This window comes from Schistocerca americana, chromosome 11 (genome assembly GCF_021461395.2).
Source record: "Schistocerca americana isolate TAMUIC-IGC-003095 chromosome 11, iqSchAmer2.1, whole genome shotgun sequence".
NCBI classification, from domain to species: domain Eukaryota; kingdom Metazoa; phylum Arthropoda; class Insecta; order Orthoptera; family Acrididae; genus Schistocerca; species Schistocerca americana.
In genome coordinates this window covers 101274318-101298922 of record NC_060129.1, presented here as the reverse complement: position 1 = coordinate 101298922, position 24605 = coordinate 101274318, and the positions used below count along the sequence as shown (strand labels likewise).

At 42.3% G+C, this 24605-nt stretch overlaps 1 protein-coding gene across 1 annotated transcript in view; it reads left to right on the top strand.

The window, feature by feature from the left end:
* Positions 1–24288, top strand: part of LOC124553308 — a 34263-nt gene extending 9975 nt beyond the window's left edge. The window contains exon 2 of the mRNA XM_047127187.1: positions 23534–24288. Within this exon, the coding sequence (XP_046983143.1) occupies positions 23534–24288 (755 nt within the window). The remainder of the gene's footprint in view (positions 1–23533) is intronic.
* The last annotated feature ends 317 nt before the right edge of the window (positions 24289–24605 follow it).

Genomic DNA, 24605 nt, shown 5'->3' with positions numbered 1-24605 from the left:
GTGTAAATAGAACAATGTGCATACGATATCGACAATTTAAATAAAGTCTGAAAACAGTCTGGAAAAGGTATTTAGCTATGTGCAGACATCAATACACTTAAATCTGAAATAAGGACTGTAAATGCAACGATTGACTTTAACCAGAAAGGTTCAATAGGGCGCCTACTGGGTTTCACGAAAGGGCACGTTTGAAGAAGGAACGTAGTAAATTTTACAAGTCAGATCAGACTGTGGACATATTTCCCATCAGTACAATCCTTATCAAGTGTAACATTGCAATGAACTCTTATCTCAACAACAGTCTGATTCATACTATTTATGGATTCATCCCCTCAGTTGCAATGGGGTTTTAGCTTGTTGAGACTCCTGCCGAATCAATGTGCCTTCCAGTGACAGCTCTGACATTGGATTATTTGGCACTCATTCATCAACATCTCCCACCAGTTGCCCATAATCTAGTCTAACAAGTCAAAGACCACTTCCTTCGCTGAGTCTCCTGTATCCCCACCTCTTTACCTCCTGAATCCCTACTCATCACTGTTGATGCCACCTCCCTATCAACCAACATCCCTCATGCCCATGGTCTTACCACTATTGAATGCTATATTTCCCAAGCCCCCTACCTAATTCCTCACACAGCTTACTAACTATATCCTAAAACACAACTACTTCTCATTTGAAGGGGAGGTACATGAACAAATCAGCAGTACAGCTATGGGCATCTGCATGGCACGCTCCTATGCCCACCTTTTTATGGGGCATCTAGAGGAGATCTTCCTAGCCTCTCAAAACACTGAACCTCTAGTCTCATTCTGGTTCATTGATGATATCTTCATGATTTAGTACCAAGACACCCTATCTTCGTTCCTTCACAACCACTTCATGTGGTCTTCCTCAACCCAGTGTGCCAACTTCCAAGATGGTGACCTCCCCTTCTATGATGCTCCATCTGTACCTCTGTCCACAATAAACCCAGCAACTAACAACAGTACCTGCATTTTGACGGCTGTCATCCCTTTCACACCAAAGAACCCCTCGCATATAGCCTGGCTACCTGAGAATAGCATACCTGCAGTGACAAAAACTCCCTTGCTCAGTATGTGGATGCTCGTTAAGGCCTTCACAGGCAGGCACTATCTCCAGACATAGTCCACAAACAGATCTCTCATGCATGTGATTTCTCCTCATAACCCCAATCCTCCCAACACCCCCCAAAAACCAGCCACAAAGGAGTGTCCCCTTTGTCATCCAGTACCATCCTGAACTGGAACAACTGAACCATATCCTTCGACAGGGCTTTGCTTATCTGTGTCCAGAAATGAGGGATAACCTACATGCAATACTTCCCACTCCTCCTAAAACGTGTTCTGTCGCCCACCCAACCACAAAATCCCAGCCCATCCCTGTGCCACTCCAAATGCCAATCCCTTGTCACAAGAGGTCACATCCCTGTGAAGTAACTAGGTGCAAAACTTGCCCAATCCCCCACCAGCACTTCCTATTCCAGACTTGTCACAGGTTTATCCTACCCCATCAGGGGCTGGGTCGCCTGTGAAAACATCCATGTCATTTACCAACTCTGCTGCAATCACTGCACAGCTTTTTATATTTGTATTACTACCAACCAGCTGTCCTTCAGGATGAATGGCCACTGTCAAACAGAGGCCAAGTAGACCATCCTGTGGCACAATATGTAGCTGAACGTAACACACTTGATTTCAGTGGCTGCTTCACTACCTGATCTATCTGGATTTTTCCCTCCACTACCGGCTTTACTGAGCTGCACAGATGGGAGTTATTCTTACAACACATTCCTCAGTCCTGTAATCATCCTGGCCTCAACCTTTGGTAACATATTGTTTCCACATCCTCCACCCAACAGTTTCCTCTGTCCTCTCACCTCCTCCCCATTTTTGTCTCCCACCCAGTTTATTTGCAGCCCTCTCCCAACGCATCTGCCCGTCTTTTTCTGCTCCTCTCCTTTTTTGTTCCTTTTTCTCCCACCTGCCTAGTCCACAGTCTCCTGATGCTGCAGCTGTTAGAAGTCTAGTCCCTGCACACTCCACCAGACAGTTTTCATCTCTCTACCCACATGCCATCCTCGGGTAGCCAGGCTACGTGGGAGGAATTTTTTGGTCTGAAGGGGATGACAGCTGTCAAAATTCAGGTACTGATGGTGGTGGTTTGAAGCAAAGTTGACAATTTCGCTTCGCCTGGATGTTATTTCTGGAGCATATCTCCGAATGAAACTATTCAAACGTTCGTTCACATTTTGAATAAAACCGTCCAAAGAACGCTCCAGCAAATCAGGTTTGCTCAAATCGGTGAAAATGGGGGTGAAGGCATCGATAACGACTTGTGGAAAGCGGTTCTCTAACGCCGCGGCGTGCAGTGCACACTCGGATTCACACGCTCACAGAATCGTTACTTTTTAGAGTTCTAGCATACTATTGTGGGGAATAATTCTTCAATGTATATACATTCGAATTTCATAATGAAAACAAATTCGAGTTTTTTCGACCGTCAGCCTGTCGTTCCTACGGCACTCACGAAGATCTACATCTGCGTGATTACTCTGCTGTCCACAATAAAGTGCCTGGCAGAGGTTTCAATTTCAAGCTGTCTGTCTACTGTTCCATTCTCGAACGGCGCGCGGGAAAAACGAGCACTTAAATTTTTCCTTGCGAGTCCCGATTTCTGTTATTTTATTGTGATGATCATTTCTCCCTATGAGGATGTGTGCCATCGGAATGTTTTTACATACCGTAGGAGAAAACTGATAACTGAAATTTCATGAGAAGATCCCGTCGCATCGAAAAATGTCTTTGTTTTAATGATTGCCACTCCAGTTCAAATATGATGTCTGTGGCACTATCCCCCCTCTTTCGCGATGATACAAAACGACCTGTCCTTTGAACTTTTTCGATGTCACTGAAGCATACTGTAGTTACCGAACGGCTCCAGTTCTGTATTCGGACATAATGGATCGATAAGCAAAATCGACTGTGGTTTCATTGCAATTTATTGTGCATGCACATAACTCAGTGTGATTGCCAACCACATGTGTTTTAAGTGTATATCTCGGAATACAAAATGTTTTCTCGATCCTTAGCGGATCGAGATACCTACCTGTTTCGTTTTCGTGCCGAAAGCTCAACAGATTGCGGAGTTGGTCAGGGGTAACCTATACACCAAAATCTATCTGTCTAGCTTTCGGCTTCTTTCCCATAGCCACGATCTCGCTTCTATTCAACAGCTCACCTAAGGTTTCATCGGCTCCTTCCAGTGACGAACTGGAAAATTGATCTAACGCACACTCACGTGTTGCCTGTGGTGGAACATGGCTGGTCACAGCCCTGCCTGTACACGATGTTCTACTTACACACATCTTCACAATTTACATTACAACTTTTTATTCTCTGCGTTTTTACACTCGTTACTGCATGTGGATGCTAAACCCTCGCCTTCCAGCTTGTATTCCTCTTCACAATAACAACACCAGAAGTGTAACTGCGCAGGCTTCCACGGCCAGAGTCAGTCGACATAAGAGTTTTCTGGGCATGGTATCGCGCGTCATACTGTATAAAATTCTGCTGTTGGAGAAAAACCAAAGTTTCGGCCACGGTTGCAGCGGCCTTCTTCTGGGTCTAATGGTGCGTTCTAGTAGCTATGCAGTGTAAGTTATAGTTTGCTTTTACTGTTCACTGCGCATGCCATTACGTCATAATTTTAAAAGATAGTTCGTTTCATTGGTCGCTTAAGGAAGAACGAGAAGGAACTTTATTTTAATAGGTCACTGCAGTGGAGGGAGAACGTAACCTCTGTTATCTGTTGGCTCCTGTGTTATGTGCCGTGATTGACGGTCATCGTCGAATGACGAGTTGGCTGTTGTTTACCAGGCGCTGTACGTCGGCCGCGCGGCGGCAGTTACTCGGCGGCAGTGCTCGGGCCTCGTGTTGACAGAACGGTCTGTTGGGCTCTGATTGCTGGCAGCCAAGGTGGGGCAAGCCTGAGTCCATCCGCCCTGTTCTTGTTATTGGGGTGTTTAAGTATTTCGGTGGCGTCTCTGATTTTGCGTTTCGTCATAACCGGCTGCTTGGCTTCTGTGTTGGCCACACGCTTGCAGCCAGGCCTTTTTGGCAACCGGTCACTGCACCAACTCCGATAACGTCGCACACTGGGGAAGCAAACTTCCAGACAAAACTGTTAAGGGGGGACGTTGGCAAAATAGTAAAAAAATTATAAAAGAATTTTTGCCACCAGATAGTTCTGTAGCATGTTAGAAATACTGTCTACAATTTTCACTGATTAGTTCGAACTACAAATGATAAAAAAAACTGTCTTGTTTCAATCACTGCGCAGCGCCACGCCCACGTTTCTAGACGACATTCTCCTTGTTTGCGATGTTTTATTACTTCCTGCTGTCATAAAAGCATCGGAGCAGTATAGAACGCTGTGGACCCGTTTACGTCGTGTTATAATAGCCTTCCGCTAGCTATCTTTGGCAGCTGTTATTTATTGTCTGTGGTGCAGAAATACAAACATTTCAGTTCTTCTGTTACTGTGAGAATTACGACTGTGTTCAGGCTTTCTTTGTGTGATTTACTGTATAAAATGCCAAGATATAGTGGTAAAGTGCTTAAGAAATTGCCCAAAGCTCGCCGTTTACGTGTGAATATCAGCATCTACAGGTGAGTGAACTAAGTCAGCAGAAGACAGTTGTGAAGATAAGACGACGAGTAGTTCACAGAAGAATCCTGGATCTATTGTAGAGTTTCAGTCCACTAAAGACGAAGTGAATAGTGATTTTACGATAAGTGATTTAAAAATTACGTTTTGTATTATCAGAAATTCTTGTGGATGTGGTAACTATGGCAATAAGTCTTTAAGATTATACGACATAATGACAGAGACGGTATTGTGTGTATTATGCACTTGTTTTGAATTGAAATGTCCATTTTACACCTGTCACGAAAATCAACTGCTAAGAATTGGGTGTACAGAGCTTATATAAGATTATGCTGTGTGATATGATGTGTTGGTGTTAGAAGGGAACTTAGTAATTTGTTTTTTACAGTAATGAATATGTCATCTCTGTCTGCCTTGTACTCAGCACTAAACAATCATCTTCTGAACTGACTGTGAAGGATATAGCCAAAAGGGCAGGCCAGGAACATCTGATAAAAGGGAAACAGGTACACGAACAGCAAGAAGACCATATGTATGGTTATGGTCAGCATTAAGGTATTAGTTTATGGTGTAAATCTTTATAAAACTTTTATGTGTATTTCTCAGAACTTTCATTTTTCAGTGTACAAAGAACATTTTCCCCTGAACGATTGGAGATAGAAAAGTAACATTTTCTGCAGAATTTGTTCATAGTGTAACACAACGTGGTGTGGTACAATTTTTTTTTTGGTGTATTTCTGTCAAAATTATTTACTTTTCTGTGAAATGGGAATTACTTTGTTTCATATGGATAATTTTTTAAAATAAACTGCGAGAGCTCTAAAACTGATGTTAAAGAAAACTTTTCACACGTTTGCTTATCTGATTACTAAGAGTTACTTATCAGAGTATGAAAGTTGTAAGTAAAGTAACTTTTGTGAAAATGTTCCTTGTGTGACAGCATGTCTTATGAAAATTTCCAATAATACCATAATCTAATTTGCTCAGAAAGAAATTTGAAAAAATTTCAGAATGTAGCCCATAACATAATTACCTCACGTCTTAAGTTAGGTTCTATTATCTTTCAAACACCAAAAACAGCATTAGATTATGTAAACACGTCCATTTTCTCCTATGTTCCCCCTTAACCAAGACGCTTCAAAAACTAATACTCTCGCCCACATCTCGCATTTTGAAACCTAATCTTTGCGAAACTGCTCAAGAGTGGCCCATGGGTTGACATGGGTGCACGTGCGTCCGGCGGAAGGGCGGTCCCGGTAGCTGACGTCACATCCGCACTGTGGCTGCAGGCGGGAAGCGGCCGACCGACACTCCGCTGCAGCTCTGAGCTGACAGCCAAGCTGGGGGCGTCAGCCCTCTCAGTGCAGTGGTGCACGTAAACGTATTTACCGCTGGCCTTGGGAGCTCTTTATCACCTCATTTACTACAAACCAGGGGCAGCGGCAAGAGGGTGGGATTAGCTATTGGGGCTATAGTCCCCCCCCCCCCCCCCCACGACAACGGAGTATCATATTACACTAGATAAAATGACTTCAGAAATCAGCGAGTATATTACTTCAACAGATTCAATCATTTTTTTACTTTAACAGATTCAATCATTTTTTTACTTCAAAGATTCAATCATTTATTTACTTCAACAGATTCAATCATTTTTTTATAATTATGTAGCAATATAGGTTGCAATGTATTTCAAACACATTTCAACAAAAGAATAAGAGCGGCAAATAGTTCAGTATCTAAACCATTGAATATGATTTAACTTAAAATCGGCGCCTTATTATTTGTTAATATACATTGGATGTATGTCAATGAACTAGTACCACGTACAATAATCAAGAAAGCTCAATACGCCGGCTATGCCTACTGACACTTATGTTGCTGACCCCAGACAAAAACTTCGAAATCGCCGGACATCTGGGTCAAATCGTATTAATTTCCTAGGCACACACATTCTGTAGACGTGTTTTTACCCTGTACTCCAAAACAGTTACAAAAAACTAGTTTAAGCAACACCAAATTTTACCAATGTGTCGGTGGTGGACCCCAACTCTCCTTTTGTTGAGCGATAGTCTATTCCCCCAAACCCCCTTGACCAAATTCTAGAATCATCCCTGCTACAAACAAAATACTCGCAATCGGTTCTCTGAAGATTATGAACACAGTTTTTACGTTTCTAAGTCTACAGTTTCGATACGTCAGCTAAAAAGTGAGAGAGATGTAGGAGGGTGTGCTGGAATGTGACGCTGTCGAGTTTGAATGAAATGAACTTTATACAATTCTACATCAATATATATTTATCAAGATGGTCAGTCTGGCGACGAACATATTTCTCCCAACGAGAGATCAGTTTGCTGATACCGTCACTGCAGAGTGTCTGACTATGTTCAGGGAGGCACAACCACACCTCTGCTTGCGCTACGTCATCACTGTGAAAGTGAAGTCCGCGTAGGTGTTCTTCGAGTTTCGGAAGCAGTTGAAACTGGAATGGTGCCAAGTCATGCACGTATGGAGGATGATGGATGTCAGTGAACCCAGACCGTTGCAGATGTCGCAGTGCTCGAGTTTGGTCAGGCATTGTCATATCGAAGAAGAGCGTTCTCTGTGTGAGGACGAACAATTCGAATTTGGGTTCTGTCTTTTCTGAGAGTCTCACAGTAGTCTTCTAGAGTTTGTCGTAGTATGAATTCCAAATTCACCACACCATGAACATCCCACAACGCTATGAGTATCACTTTCCCTACTGATGAAAAGGTCTTGAGCTTTTTGCTGTTGGTTATCCTCTGCAGCGGAAATCCATTGATGACATAACGAAATAATAAGCAGTCAGTTGCATAAAAGAAATTTAATGTTCTTGCTCGTTTCCATCACTTAGTGTCTTTCTTCAGCAGGTTGTGCCTGTCGTATTATTTGCGAGTGTCAACAATAAAATGCACACAACAAAATGCCACTGTCATGTGGTTCATGTCTGTAAAAAACTACAAGGGCTATTCTGAAAGTAAGGTCCTATTGGGTGCGAAATGGAAACCATAGTGGAAAGCCGATGAACCTTTGCACAGATGTGCTGGACAGCATCTCTAGTAATCTCGTCGATCGCGTCACGTCGCTCTTTTCAGTTCTCAGGGCACAGTGAACACATATAGATGCGTACAACAACAGCGTCTCCCGCCAAGTATGGGGGCCAGGTGAGATATTTCGCCTGATGCCACGCAGCCCACACAACATAACTGTTACACGTTTCCTTCTTCGTGACAATTCTCGGCCGCACTCTGCAGGGGCAATGAAGACGCTCCTGCAGCGTTTTCGATGCGAAATGTTTGATCACCCACAATACACCCCGTAATTGGCTCCCACCAAGTTTCATCTCTGCTCGCTTGAAACGCTGGCTATGAAGACAACATTTTGGCAGACACAACGAGCTGCAGAATAGCGTAGAGAATTGGCAGAGAGCAGAGGCGTCTGCCTCCTATGAAGAGGGTACTGGAAAGTTGGTACAGTGCTACAACAAATGTCTACATCTGAGCGGCGACTACGTAGACAAGTATTTGGAAGGTTTAGATAACTGTTGAAAATAAAACATTTCTGATATTCGCAGTGGTTTCCATTTCACGACCGATCGGAACTTACTTTCGAATACGCGTCGTAGTATAAAGAAGCGAAACAACATGACGTGGCAACAAGGAAACAACATGTGGGCGCTTTCGCCTCACGAATGGCCACAGTCTGGATTTTTGATGAGACGTCGTGATGCGATTAAGGTAACTTGCTGTGAATCCGCTTCAAAAAATCCGTATTTCTGTTTTCCATGTGAAATCGCTATTTAGATATTTTTGAAGAACACGTTGGTTAAAAGAACTGAATTGGACATCAGGAAGTTGTTTAAAAATCAACCTACAGATCTCTCAGTCCATGTCCACACCCACATACCTGCCGCTTCGACACATCAATATAGTCATCACACTCCTGTTGGGGAAACATATACTATATAACTGTTTCTCAAGTTGACAGACCTGCCATACGATATGCTGTGCGATGCTGTTATGTTTCCATTGTGTATTTCTAGTTTTGCGAACGTCGATTTTTTAAAAACTTTTTTATAGTTTGAGTTGCTGCTATTTTGTCATTCTCGAAAGTTATTATGCCTGTAACTCGTTTTATGGTGGGACAGTTAGCCGGTGTGGGGTTACTACAAGACAACCAGTGTTGGCAATTGGTTCTGTGAGAGTTGTCAAACCTGAAAAGTCAGTCCCTAAGGCAACAACAACGCCAGAACAACGAGGAGAAAGAAGGAAATGAGATGAGAAGATAAGGAAAACGTAAACCAAGAACATTATGCAACTGGAATGTATTAGGCACCACAGAGGTGAGTTACGGATATGGGCCAAAGAAGTGAGGGTCGCAGATGTAACGCACTCACACATTCACTGTCGGCTGTAGCTGTCGTGCACATAGACTATTCCTTACAAATGAAAAAGATCTCACATGGAAACTTAATATTGCTGTTTGCATACGGGAGTAGTTGTTATATGTCACGAAACTGGACGTACACTATGTGATCAAAAGTATCCAGAGACCCCCCAAAAACATACTTTTTCATATCACGTGGATTGTGCCGCCACCTTCTGCCAGGTACTACATATCAATGACCTCAGTTGTCATTAGACATCGTATGAGAGCAGAATGGGGTGTTCCGTGGTCAGGTGATTCGGTGTCACCTGGGTCATACGTCTGTACGCGGTATTGCCACACTCCTAAGCTTCCCTAGGTCCACTGTTTCCGAAGTGATAGTGGTGGAAACGTGAAGGGACACGTACAGCACAAAAGCGTGCAGGCCGACCTCGTCTGTTGACTCACAGAGACCGCCGACTGTTGAAGAGGGTCGTAATGTGTGATAGGCAGATATTTATCCAGACCACCACACAGGAATTCCAAACTGCATCAGGATGCACTGCAAGTACTATGTCAGTCAGGCGGGAGGTGAGAAAACTTGGATTTCATGGTCGAGCGGCCTCTCATAAGCCATACATCACGTTTGTAAATGCCAAACGACGCCTTGCTTGGCATAAGGAGCGTAAACATTGGACAATTGAACAGTGGAAAAACGTTGTGTGGACTAACGAATAACGGTACACAACGTGCCGATCCGATGGCTGCGTGTGGATACGGCGAATGCCCAGTGAACGTTATCTGCCAGCGTGTGTAGTGCCAGCAGTAAATTCGGAGGCGGTGGTGTTATGGTGTGGTCGTGTTTTTTATGGGAGGGCTTGCACACCTTGTTCTTTTGCGTGGCACTATCATAACACAGGCCTACATTGATGTTTTAAGCCGGCCGCTATGGCCGAGCGGTTCTATGCGCTTCAGTCCGGAATCGCACGACTGCTACAGTTGCAGTTTCGAATCCTGCCTCGGGCATGGATGTATATGATGGCCTTAGTTTAGTTAGGTTTAAGTAGTTCTAAGTTCTAGGGGACTGATGACCTCAGATATTAAGTCCCATAGTGCTCAGAGCCATTTGAACCATTTTGATGTTTTAAGCACCTTCTTGCTTCCCACTTTTGAACAAGTCGGGAATGGTGATTGCAACACGATCGATCGCCTGTTCATATTAGACGGCATGTGGCGGAGTGGTTACACGACAATAACATCCCTCTAATGGACTGGCCTGCACAGAGTCTTGAATCCTACAGAACACCTTTGGGATGTTTTGAAACGGCGCCTTCGTGCCGGGTATGACCAACCGTCATCAATACCTCTCTTCAGTGCAGCACTCCATGTGGAGTGGGTCGCCACGATCTTGTAAGTCATTTTGAGTTAGGTGTCCGGATACTTTTGATCACACAGTGCATATGCAACGTAGCGCAACTCCGATGCTGGTATATAACCACCGACTTGTAGGCAAGAGATTAGTGTGGCATTCGTGTTTTCCTCGGGTGGTAGAGGTAAATGCGAAATCGCGACGTTATTACCAAATGTATCCGAACAGGACCAACGTGCTGTTGTTCTTTCTTGCTACCGAGGGACAAACAAGAGTAGGCATCCATCAGAGAAGGAAGGACGTGAATGGGGCAGCACGTAAGTCGAAACCTGCCGTTGTGGAACGGTGGACCAAGTTTCGGGTTCGTGGCGATTCCACGCAAGACGCCAGTCGATCTGTGAAGCCAGCCCTATCCATTACGGGCAACGACCCGCCCCTGTAGTCCTGATTTCTCCCCGTGCGATTATCACGTCTTCGGCCCATTGAGAAAGGTGCTGACGCGTCGACGACTCCTGTGGGACGAGGGCGTGCGGCAGGCAGCTGCGGTCCTGCCTGTCCACTGTGGCCGCCCTCCGCCGACCTGCTGCCGTCGGCTTCTCTGACGTCACTGCGGTATTGATGTTGGCCTCTCCTGCATTTGTTGCAGGTCGTGGTTGACGTTTCACTCGTGGCTCAACACTTCCTGTTTCCTTAAATAACGTAACTATCCGGCGAACGATCCGGACACTTGGATGATGTCGTCCAGGGCACCGAGCAGCATACATAGCACACACCCGTGGGGCATTTTGATCACAATAGCCAAACATCAACACGATATCGACCTTCTCCGCAAATGGTAAGCGGTCCATTTTAACACGGCAATGTATCACGAAACAAACACCGTCCGCACTGGCGGAATGGCATGTGATACCACGTACGTATACGTTAGTGACTATTACAACGCCATCCATCCCAAATCGAAAAAAGTGGTCCAACTAAAACATTCATATTTCTTTACGTACTACACAAATATGTAATAAAAACCGTGGATCCCTATTTAAAAAAATGTAGTTGATACCCTTTTGACCTACGGCAGCACCATCTGGCGGGCCAACCATAGCGCCATATGGTTTCCCGCTTCAAGCTAGACAAGTTTCGTTCTTTGTAGTTTTTTCGATTGAAACAAATTTAGTGAGATATTGGACCCAGTTACTATCAATGCACCACCCTGTATAGCAGAGACAAGTTACTTGACTCTTGTTTATGACGCATTTGCGTTCATTTAACACACTCCATATGTATCGAGCCCCTGTCGTACCTCTTCAATATATCTATCATGCGATTGCATATCCTCTGAAAATACCAAAATATTATCCAGATTTGCGTAACAGAAAGGTAATCCCTGGAGCACTTAATCAATGACTCTTTGCCAGGATTTGGCCGTATTTCCGAGTCCGAATGGCATAAACAGAAATTCTCTAACATTCTGCGTGGTGTCTATTTGTTCTATATCGTGTCTCCCTACCACTTTCGAGCAACGACGCTCTGAGCGTGTTTTTTAGGGAATTCACTAGTTTGAACCTGGGACCTGTTGCTGGTAAGTAGACGCCAGACCACACATGACATGTAGAATTCAGAAGAGTTCAGTGAGACTAGCGATGATATAACCAAATACTTAATGATTTCAGCGTCAGCTCCACTGCACTCCCTGTAAAAGAATCTTAATACTAACTCCATTTAGTGGAAGGAGTTCAAGGCTTTCCTATTTTTAGTTAGCAGTTAAGTTTACCATTGGAAATTTTATTCTACTCACAAAACATTGTTTATAAATTGCACTATTGATAAAAGGAAATGTTTTAATACAGGATGGTAAAAACCAACTGCATTCAACAAAAATGTGAACGAATATTCCCTGAATGGGTTTCCAAGTTCTACAATGGATCGAAGGATGACCTATACCATATCACATCTATAATCTAGGTTTAAATTAAGTTTCACAAAAGAGAAAACTATCAAAATGGTCTACAGTACCCTCAATTATCTCTAATTACTTATCTCACTTGTCGTAAATTACAGTGGCTGATGTAGCTTCTCAATAACTATATAACAGAAAAATCATCGCGTTTCAGATATTTACTTCAAGTGGCAAATGTGAACACCATGAGCTTTAATTGACGATCGACACTAGTATTACGTAAAAAGGGGGTGTAACAGATGAGACTTCTGCAGTTCTGAGTGAAGCCTTATGTGCTGTTATGCAGCATCGCGTGCGTTCATTACCTTGTCGGTGTTCGTCAGGGGGCGGGGGACAGCACAGCTCCGCTCACCTCGCCGTCTCGGAAGCAACTCCCTCCTAACTTCTCCTTACTACAATTTACCGAAGTTGGTTTAAAAGAAACTATCTGGCTGTGTTTTCATCTGACCAGTCAGGGTCTCAATGTTAACCCTAAGCTCCGCCTACAAAAATTCTGTCTATCCAATGAGAAACGTTATACTTTTCGTGGTGGGGCAATGTTTTTAAAGTTTGCAACGTAACAGAGACGCGAAAAAGTCTAACACTAAAACTTGCAGCTGGTGTGGTCCTTTTAGTGTTATCGTGAGATCTATACTGTTCTTCTGGAGGGCTCTATCTTTTAACATGGGCTAGGGGGCGGTCCTAGCGGTTAGCTGGCAACGTGGGTGTCCGTCCCTTATCGTAGGGCCTTCCAGCTTAACACGGTTCTGCTCTCGGCTTCTGTTCTCGTTTCTCCCCTCGGAACTGCGTCTGTCTCATGGTGGGAAGATATGACATGCATTTAGGCCTTCTTGTGTTAGTCTGTGGTATTCCATTTGCTCATTCGTTACTCGTATTACTTTCGTTAATTTAATGTCAGGATTTATTCGCAACTATGTGACATACTACTGGATTTGCTTATGATGTCAGGGTTTTCATAGAAGGTGTTGGATTTGCCTGACACCTTACAAACACTCCATATGTATCGAGCCCCTGCCGTACCTCTTCAATATATCTATCATGTGATTGCATACCCTCTGAAAATGCCAAAATATTATTCAGATTTGCGTAACAGAATGGTAATCCCTGGAGCACTTAATCAATGAATCTTTGCCAGGATTGGGCCGTATTTTCGAGTCCGAATGGCATAAACAGAAATTCGAATAGCGCAAAGAGTGTGATCACCACCGTCTTTGTCACGTCACCCGGAGCCTCAGGAATCTGACTGTATGCCTTACGGCACTCCATTACCGAGAAGACATTCGCACCTGCTAGAGCGTAGTTAAACGTTTGAATGTTTGGTGTGGGGTATTTGTCTGGGATTATTCTCGCGTTCAATCGGCGGTAGTCGCCACAGGGACGCCATGTGCTGTTTTTCTTGCGTACTAGGTGGAGAGGGGACGCCCAAGAACTGTCAGACCTCCTAATTACTCCAGTCTGGAGCATCTCCTCAAATATCGCTTTTGTCTCCCAGCTAATCGCTCTAGGGCTAATCTGCGGACACGTCTCGATACTGGCGGACCTATTTGATCCGGTGGTAAGAGAGTTATTTGCCAAGTACACGGTGAGTGCGAAATGAGACAAGAATACTGTGTCTAAGATTGGCTGTAAAATATCTGCCACTACAAAATTCCACTTATAACGGGTAGATAAACCAACATCTATCGTGAGCTCTTCATAGCTGTACGTTTTTATACTTGAGAGTATCAACCACTTGTAATCTGCGCGATGTTAGCTTACACTCCCAGGTTGACGCAGAGTGGCATAAAGGTACAGCATACGGGAAGCCTTCAAGCGCCTCACCTGTGCGTGTTGCTGCCTGCTACTGTCGGCTGGTTCCTGGTTCGTATACGGCGCCGTTCGTGAGTGCCGCAGCCCGTGGGGCCTAGAGCGGGCTGCCCTCGCCATTTGGGTATCCGCAAGGTTTGGCACATCTCGTAGCTTGTGGCCCGAATCGTCTGTGATACCAGCAAAAACTGTCAGTGTGAGCTTCGTCCTGTTTGGAGAGAGACTTCTTGTTACTGGTGGACGTCTGCAGCTCCAAGCTATGTAGCCGAGTAGCCATATTTTCCATTGCAGTTTTCTGCTCCCGTCAGCGATGCCTTGTTTTTGTCTGTGGCTGCACAGCTTAACTTCGATTGTTGTAACCATTCCGATGAGTCATCATTGGCTTCCGTTGCTGTTGTGGCAGATGACGTTGCTACGGACGCTACGAGCTTCGACTGTAGAGTAGCGAAAGCTCTGTCAGCTGTTTGCAGTAGCTTGTCGACAAACAGTCCGTCGTACGCAAATCGACGTCAGCTGAACCTGATGAGGAAGCTGATGTCGCCAGGCGTGCAGCAACAGTTCACTGGACATCACGCTTGCGTCGACGATAGTGCGTAAATGTCTCAAAAATTAAGATGGCCTTCTGTCACGGCGTTTCTCCTGATGCATCACCTGGGAAGGTCGTGGTTCACGTAATTTCTTGCAGCGAGCGATCAACGCCGTTTAAAGTGTGGTGTATGATTGTCGGAGCGGCGGATGTGTGATCATATCAGAGACTATTGCTTTTGGCCCCTGATCCAGGTTGCTAACTGCGAGAGTGGTTTTTCGCGGTCTTTGGTTTTGTTGCTCGAAGATATTCTCTGTAATCGCAAACAATACGTCTGGTTCGCCAGGCGTGAATGGAGGCGCTCTTAACTGCAACCGCGGCGCGGTTGATCGAACGCGCGTTCGTGCGTGAAAAATCTTCAGCGTGTTTCTGCTACTAGCGGAGTTTGCAAATTCATAGATTCCGTTTTGCTATCATTCTTCGGCACTGCAAGCTACAAAAGCTCAATCTCATGCTTTAGCCGTCGTATCTCGTCGTTTGTTGCTTGCAGAATTTTGTTGGCTTCTTCCATCTTTGGCGAAACTGTCGCACAATATTAAGTTTCGAGAGCTTTTCGTACTTTTCCCGGGGTCTCCAGTTATGTAGGAAATAAATTAAACCCCCATACAGCTTTGCAAAAAAGGAAAAAGAAGGAAAACTGTCTCAACTAACAATCAAAGACTAAAAACTTATAACTAACGTCTGCTGCACTTGCATCGAGTAATCCAAGTACACATCACTGACTACTCCCACGTTCCGACAAGTTTATTAAATCGTTATTTGGCCACAAACAGCACGAAACACCGCTGAAAACTATTAAATTTAGTAACTCTATAACAGCGCGCAAATAACTTTGTCAGTACTTAGCTTTATAGCCGCTACAGCTGCAACTGTACGCCGTGGGATATAAACATACTACTGAGGCGTCAGGCTTGGATGACCGACGTAAGCACACTCACGACTAACAGACCACTCGAGTCAATAGCACAGGAAGAAAGACTGAGGTTAATGAGAATCCACTAATAAGTTATTTTTACAGCAAATATTAACACAAATAAACTTTAAAAAGAGTAACTGAAGACAAAACCTTTATAAAATACTGGCGAGCAATTTCAACAACAGTCCAGCACGCGTGACGTCACACTTAAAATGGTTGCATCTAGCAGGAAAGAATTGAACAGGCGCAATTCTTTTTATTAAAAATGGAAGCTACAACGAATTTCCTTGAAAGTGTATGTTTGCGAATACGTATCATTATACTGAATAAAATTAGAAATATACAAGAGATCTGATGGTGCTCGTTGGCTATGTTCATGGTATATGTTATTACGTGGATGACGTATTACTCTTATCCTACAGATTTTTGCTGAGAAAAATCATTTACCTGGGACCACGCTGTCTGCCCTCTAACTAACTATACAGCAGATTTTATCAAGTAGGCAGCGTGTCAGCTCGTACACACATTTCACCTTTCATTAACCTTACATCACTCGCATTTCCTTTTCCTATTCCGTTTATCTTATTTCGTCAAAAACAATACGTCTGCGATGTTGATCGTTACCGCCAAAAAATAATGAGGCAGCCTTCACAGGCTGGGGTCGTTTATTCGAGTTCTCTTCAGTTCCAGCTTGTTCGCGGGAATCGTGTGGTAGTGCCACTGGCGAACTGCCTACATTTCGCGTTCGCCTCCATTCGCCGTGGTGGACAGCTGGTTTAATATCGAAGCGTCGGAGACGTGTTCTACTGCCAGGTACAGACATGCGTGACGTCATGGGTCCTTAGCGGTGATTGGTGGAAGGAGCAAATGAGCAGACGTCGTAATGCACTACTTCTTTCTGTAGGTAAATTTCCATATTCATTAATTTCTGTAATGAAATTCGCGTGCTACGAGAACACGCTGGATCGACATAATACTGCATTATTAATGAATATAAATCATGTCGTTGTTGATACGATCAGTTGTACGAAAAAAGCCGGCGACGATCCGCTGCCTATAATAAAAAGCTGAAATTTTCGATATTGCTGTTTCCATTCGATACTCCTTAAATGTGTGATCACATTTACATACGTGTTGAATGGAATTCACATTAAAGTCATTGTGAGAAACACAAAAAACACACTGAACACTTAAGGTACACCTTAACTGATTTATAAGTTCAGTTTCCATGCTCTTTAGCCGCAATTGACTACTCTGTCATTTGTTTGGGAGAGTCTTAGCAGCAGCCGTCTTGGCTGTTGGAAAACTGATACAGGCCAACTTCCCAGCCAAGTTCCGCACAGCTTCATGGACGACAACTTGACATTACGAATGCGTTAAATAAACTGACATCTGTATCTAAATCACTACCGGACAACATTCTTAATTGTGAAACAATGCTTTTCAAATTCTTCTAACAAGAAATACAATTCGCTATTTAGATATATCTGTTTATGTGCACCAGCTCAACTCATTTACACAACGAAATCTATTCGGTATATCACGTATTTACCTGGATCCAGTAGTTACTGTTAGTTGTGTGTAGTTCACAGGCTAAGTACTAATGATGTACCGTGTTGGCATCGACTTTCTCTGCATAATTATCCTGTACACATACAGGTGATATTTTAATTTTAACTACTGACGACGCGTTCGGCACGATTGTTTCATGTATCTCCACTGCAGGATGTGATTTTAGTGTATTTTTGTTTCTGGTGAAGGTATATTTAGATATACTGAAGCCATGGTCTAGTATTTCAATAAATCTTATCCTGTAACTGTTTAGCTGTTATCATTTACCGTGAAGTGAATTGTCGATAAGTAACGAGAAAAAGGATCTGATACTAAATAAGCACTAACAGTAATGTCTTATAGAATCTTGCAAAAAAAAAAAAAAAAAATAGGAAAGTCGATGGAAGAAGCAAATATTGTGTGCTTAGAAATACCACATTTGAAATTTACACTGGGTTGTAATGTCTCAATTTAAGTGTTCTGTTCAGCTTCGCTGCTTCGCTACAGCAATAAAGTGCAGACACATAATTACTGTGGTAACTGTTGAAATTTAAATTCTTCGTTTACATCACGTGCTAATTGCACTGATTACAAGAATAGTTGGAAGAGTACAGACTTTGATAAAAAAAATTCGAACAGTTTGGTTGTGAGTTGGTCAAGCCAAAGATTGTGAATGCAAATCTATCATTGTGGTAAAATCTTGATCTGCTGCATAGCCTCATATCTACGTTCTCACTTTGCTTAACACACTTTTCGTTATAATAGTAAAAAGTCCAGACTGAATGCAGAAAATCTATATAATACAATGAACAAGCCTCCAACGAGTATTTTGATACATATTACGCATGACTGTTGGACATTAACTACAAAAAATGCAAGTGGAGAGGAGGCGAGGGTACACTTTTACAAAACGTAGTTAACCTGCTTGTCACAAGGGATTGCAGTCGCAACCTCTTCTCCTTCTTTGTTGTTTACATTTAACAGATGACCATCCATCGTTTTTTCCATCACATTAGGGACATCGACATATCGACAATGACTTCGAAAATAAGTTCGCGGCGGTATGAATCATTCTGGAGCCCACACATGCACGACGCTTCATAGTCGTCATTACTGCAGCAAGGCATCTGTGACCAAACAGTAGTTATGGCGCTACTAGAATACGTAATGGGCCTCGTAAGAGATTAAAATGACTTTTCGCATCGTAACGAAATGTTTGGTACGCTGTTAACATATCGCAGAACTTTGACGGATGTGTTATCTGTCGCTCTAGAGCTGTTTGAGTATGAGCGAGAGCACTGCAACTGCTGTTTGCATACCGGCTGTAACGGTGTCGTTCTGAACTTGAATCTGAGTGCTTCCTCTGGTAATCCGGTCTTCAAATCATTTTCCTCATTTTGTTGGAAGTCTATTTATAGCAATAATAGATTAGAAGCACAAAATATTGAAAATTTTTAGAAACTTTTCGTAACAAAAAATCTGCACGTGTAGGTCATGTTTTTACACGACAATAGCAAGTGAACTGAAAGATGAGGCGATATTGGAGTTGCTCTAGGAGCACTTTCCATCTGGTACTGACACTCCTATTCCATGAACAAATTTCTGTGTAAAAACTGCTAGCATGAGTGTGGTTGAACGAGCAGGACTACAAAATAATGCGTCCATAATTCGTTCCACATCATGGCGATACGAGAATCGTTCAAATGAGCTAACTCTACATCCACACTCCGCAAACTATTGTGAGGTGCATGGTAGAGTGTACTTCCAATGTACCAGTTACTTGAGCTCCTACATACTTCTGTATGGGACACGGGAGGAATGGTTATTCAAATACCTCCATCTGTAACGTAATTAATCCACCCTAGTCCTAACGATCTCTACGGGAGCAATATGTGGGCGACTGAAAGATGTTCCTAGAGTCGTAACTATAACTTCGTTAGTAGGCTTTCTCGAGCGAATTTGTGTCTGCCAGTTCAGTTTCTGAAGAAATTCTGTGATGCTGTGCAATGGACCAAACAAATCTGTGACCATTCAAGCGGCCCTTCTCTGCATGCATTCAATATCCTCTGTTAGTGCTATTTGGAACAAGTCCCACACACTTTCACAATATTCCAGAATGGGTCACCCAAGGGATTTGTAAGCATGTCCTTTGTAGACCGATTGCATTTTCACAGTTTTTTACCAGTGATACGATGTCTGCCACCTGCTTCACAATTGAGACTATGTGATCATTGCGTTTCATATTCCTATAAATTGTAGCATCCACGTATTTCTACTAGTTGACCTATTATATCAGAGGATTATATGTTTGTACATTTGAAGCAAGTTTCCAATCATTGTATCACTTCAAAAATTTTATCAACACCTGACTGAATATTTGTGCATATTTCTTCAGACAGTACCTGATTATGTACAACTGCATTATCTATGACAAGTCTGAGGTTACTATTGATATTGTATGTGAGGTCGTTAACATACATCATGAACAGCAACGGCTCCAACGAACTTTCCTGGAGCATAGCCGAAGTTACTTCTACATGTGTCGGAGACTCTCCATCCAAGACAACTTGCTGCATCCTACCTACCAAAAAACCTCTCAATCCAGTCATAGATTTCGTTTGATAACCAATACGCTTCAACTTTTGATAACAAAAAAACAGAACTGCTGCGACTATCTGACTCCCTTGACCCATGAGTTTCAGGACGTCACGTGAGAAAAGCGTGGGTTGGCTTTCACATGCTCGATGTTTGCGGAATCCGTGCTCGCTGACAAGCTAAAAGAATTTTGCTCAAGATAACTCACTAAGTTTGAGGTCAGATTCTGCAGCAAATGGGTATCAAGGACATTTGACAGTAGTTTCGTGAATCACCTCCACTGGGTGTTGTCTGTGTTTTCTGTCAACTATTGGACACAGTTTCTTGTTTCGTGGGATCTACGACAGATTATAGTTAAAACACAGGCTAACTCTCCGAAATTTGGTATAGAATTGAGTAGGGATTCCAACGGGCTTTGGAGCCTTCCTCAACTTAGGACAACTCGAACACTAATATCTGTATCATTCATCTTAGCAATGTGTAACGCGACATCCTTCTCTAGCTTTACTTTTCCTCCATAGCAGTTGTCGATACTACAACTATTTTTCGAATTTTGGACCTGTCAGGATTATCTGAGTTGCTTTTCTGAAAACTTTCGCATAATTTTATATATAGTAATTTATATTTCAAGCTAAAATGTATGAAAATGAACTACTTTATAGAATGTTTTACTCTGTGTTATAACCCATAAGTATTAGTTCTCAACGTACAGTTAATTTTTTTTAAGAAGCATTTGAAATCACGAAGTATTGGCATACTTAAAATTTATATTATTAACTATGCAATACTGTACTGGCCATTATGTTTATTTCTGGATTCATTTATGAAATAATAACGGAAAGTAATAATGTAACAGAAATTAGTAGAAATGCGTTTATGAAGAAAACTTGTAATCTCTTTGTACTATAGTTATGCCTCTGATACGATCGGATGTATTTCTGTATTTTGTGGAACAATGTAATTTCGGCTTTGTCAATGTGACCAAAAGACTATATGATAAACCAAAATCCGAGGAAATAGTTTTACATAAAAATTAAAATTCTGCAATAAAAATCTTCAAATTTATTTACATCAATCGAACCGTGAGGACCTAAACTGTGATATTTTCAGCTTCAAATATCAGACCCCTAGACAAGAAGAACAGGAGCCAACTCTGTATGACAAGCTAAGTAAACAGAAAGTTTATAGTAATCTTCGACCCTTTCAAATTTTTCATAAAAGACTTTGCTTATTGTGGACAATTGCTGCAAGTAAGATAGAGGGACGTAGATTACAAGTCGGGTGAGAATAAAACTGGATTTTCATTTACAAATGAACATCAGAAAGTGAAAGATTTCTGCTTTTATTTCGCTACTCTCAATTTCAGCCTCTTTATCGTGTATGAGTGGTTGGACAGAAAGTTTGGTAGCATTAACAGTCTTTACATGTACGACCAGAATTTTTTTGGGTTTTGTGAGAGATCTCTTTCAACGGTCCGCTTCAGTAGGCGTTGAAAGCTTCATCATTGCCCTCTCGGCAGAAATGTGTTTAATTTAGCAACTCCATCTCTAGCCCGAATCTTTGTTTAACGTTTATTATGCAGTAGTCTGTTTCTTTAGAAGCTTTTTGCTGGGGTTGTATGCTATGGAGTGCGTTTCCCACGATGAAACGTTTTACTAGATACATATCTATCGAACACATGGTCAAGTAATCTTATAAACGTGAGCCAGAGTGCTTCAACATGCTTAGAGTTCCTAATTGAGATACAACGTTGCTATCCCACCAACTGCCAGAGATCGAAAAAGGACCTGAGTACTCAGGTATTAAATTCCAAAGAAGTCTGCCCTGAATGTGGTGTAACAGTGTTCATGACTAACTCTCCAGAGGACCTCAAACACTAACTGGTGGAAAAGAAATGTCACAGTGTTGAAGAGTACTTACCACATTAAATTTGGGTATATTGTTATTAGTAATCATTGATGTTAGAACATAGGGAAAAAGGTAAGGAAGTACATGATAATGAATGTTTTCTTTTTTTTTTTTGACATAGGCTTTATTACGTATACACCTTGTAATCCTACAGGATAAAATAAAATTCGATACAATTCAGTCTAATTTACTGAATATATAAATACTTCCTTTCGTTCTAGTCGCCCTTTGTACTTTGGTAATAAATCTTGCTGTAACAACCTCATCAGGACTGATACCAGTATCTATGTGGACATCCTCAAAGAGATCCGGTCTATTTATTGTCATTAGATCTAATGTCTTTTGTGAATGGGATTCTGAACCATCACTTCACAGTTGTTTTCAGAAAAGGCACCTAGCAGTGTTTCACAGGATGTCTCGTCATTTTCGATATTAACATAACTGTAATTATCTCAGCTGATTGCTGGATGACTAATGTCTCCTCAGATGACTACAGAGTGATTGTGAAAGTCATTTAGTAGCAAACTGAGGTTTTTCCTTAACGTTTTGTTACACCATGAAGTGACTACCTGTGTTATACCCACACTTGGTATTAAGTCTTGGCTAAAGAGTCTCCCATGCATCTTTATTTTCCGTATTGACGGTTTTATGCATCTTGTCTACATCAACATTTACACCACATCCATCTCTCATTAGCCTATCCTTTCGATATACGCTTGAATTTTTTCCACAAATCTCACTGCCCTGCAGTTCGGGAGTAACCAGTTATCTGGACCTAATATTACACGTGTTTTGCCGCTTTTGAAAGGCGCATCGAACTCGGCCACTTTGTTAAGAATTCTTCGGCAATTAACCTACGTGTGTTTGAAAAGAGGAACAATACAGGTAGACAACCGAAACACAAGGAAAAGTAGATGTACCGTATGGGAAACCACACAGTAGTCAAGATACCTTAATATTAATGTCCAACAGCCTCCACACCCTAAGGCATCACAGCGGACTTATCCTCAATCGTCGTAAGTATAGAATGGCCTGAAATTCAAACAGTATGTATAGTCAGCTAGTCAGGCACCACATGTAGTGTTGCCAGAATTACATCCTTTTCTCTCATACCATGCATCGTTGCCAGATTTCCTCCTTCCCTGTCCCCCCTCCTCCTCCTCCTCATCCTACAACATAGGCAAATTGTTCCATGTATTAAATGGCGAAAAATTCAAAAAAGGGAGCTAAGCTCAAAGATGGCGAGAAATTCGAAAGTAGTGCCGTTCTGCTAGTGGGTTTGCCCATCCCTCCTCCTATGATATCATTGTGGAACTAGACCTCTTGTCCTAAGTATAAATGGGCAGGAAATCGTAGATGAGGCATTGTCTAGTGCCATTCAACATGGTTCATCTCTGATGCTGGCACCACCCATATCGTTACAACATTTCCAAAGTTCTCCCCAACACTCATGTCAATCCTAGCCTGTGTGGGTTGCTATACACAGCCAGGACAAAAGGTGTTGGTTCCTCCTGTAGCTCGAGCCCTGCCTGTTAGACAAGACATATTTTGTCCCTGCTAGTCTGAGCCTGTTGGGTACTTCCAGGATATGTTTTTCATGCTATGGGTTGTATCCAAGGTGAACTTGTCTGCACACCAACTTTCAGTTCAGATCCAACTCAGTTCAGTTTCAACTCAACTCAAATCAACTCAGTTCAGATTGAACTCAACTGAACTCAAGTCAGTTCAGATGAAACTCAACTCAGTTCAGATTCAACTCAACTCAACTCAGTTCAGTTCAGATTCAACTCAACTCGGTTGAGTTCAGATTCAACTCAACTCAGTTCAGTTCAGATTCAACTCAACTCAGTTCAGTTCAAATTCAGCTCAACTCAACTCAGTTCAGTTCAGATTCAACTCAGTTCAGTTCAGATTCAACTCAGTTCACTTCAGATTCAACTCAACTCAACTCAGTTCAGTTCAGATTCAACTCATATCAGTTCAGTTCAGATTCAACTCAACTCAACTCAGTTCAGTTCAGATTCAACTCAACTCAACTTAGTTCAGTTCAGATTCAACTCAACTCAGTTCAGTACAGATTCAACTCAACTCAGTTCAGTTCAGATTCATCTCAGTTAAGATTCAACTCAACTCAGTTCAGTTCAGATTCACCTCAGATCAGATCAGATTCAACTCAACTCAGTTCAGTTCAGATTCAACTCAACTCAGTTCAGTTCAGATTCATCTCAGTTCAGTTCAGATTCAACTCAACTCAGTTCACTTCAGATTCATCTCAGTTCAGTTCAGATTCAACTCAACTCAGTTCAGTTGAGATTCAACTCAATTCAGTTCAGTTCAGATTCAACTCAACTCAGTTCAGTTCATATTCATCTCAGTTCAGGTCAGATTCAACTCAGTTCACTTCAGATTCATCTCAGTTCAGTTCAGATTCATCTCATTTCAGTTCACATTCATCTCAGTTCAGTTCAGATTCATCTCAGTTCAGTTCAGATTCATCTCAGTTCAGTTCAGAGTCAACTCTACTCAGTTGAATTCAGATTCAACTCAACTCAGTTCAGTTCAGATTCATCTCAGTTCAGTTCAGATTCAATTCAACTCAGTTCAGTTCAGATTCATCTCAGTTCAGTTCAAATCAATACATTTTCAGGTGAAATATACAGTGTTTCTTTCCCTAAATTTAAAAGATTCCTAGCCCAACTGACTGTAGTTGAAACAATTGAGCCTTTGATATTACCATTGAAACAATTTAACCCACTGCAATTACCTTAAGTTCAGAACCCAAGAGCTCATTTCTCCAAAGTTTTAAATGGTGAGATGATTCAAATTTCACTTGTTCTAAAATTATAAT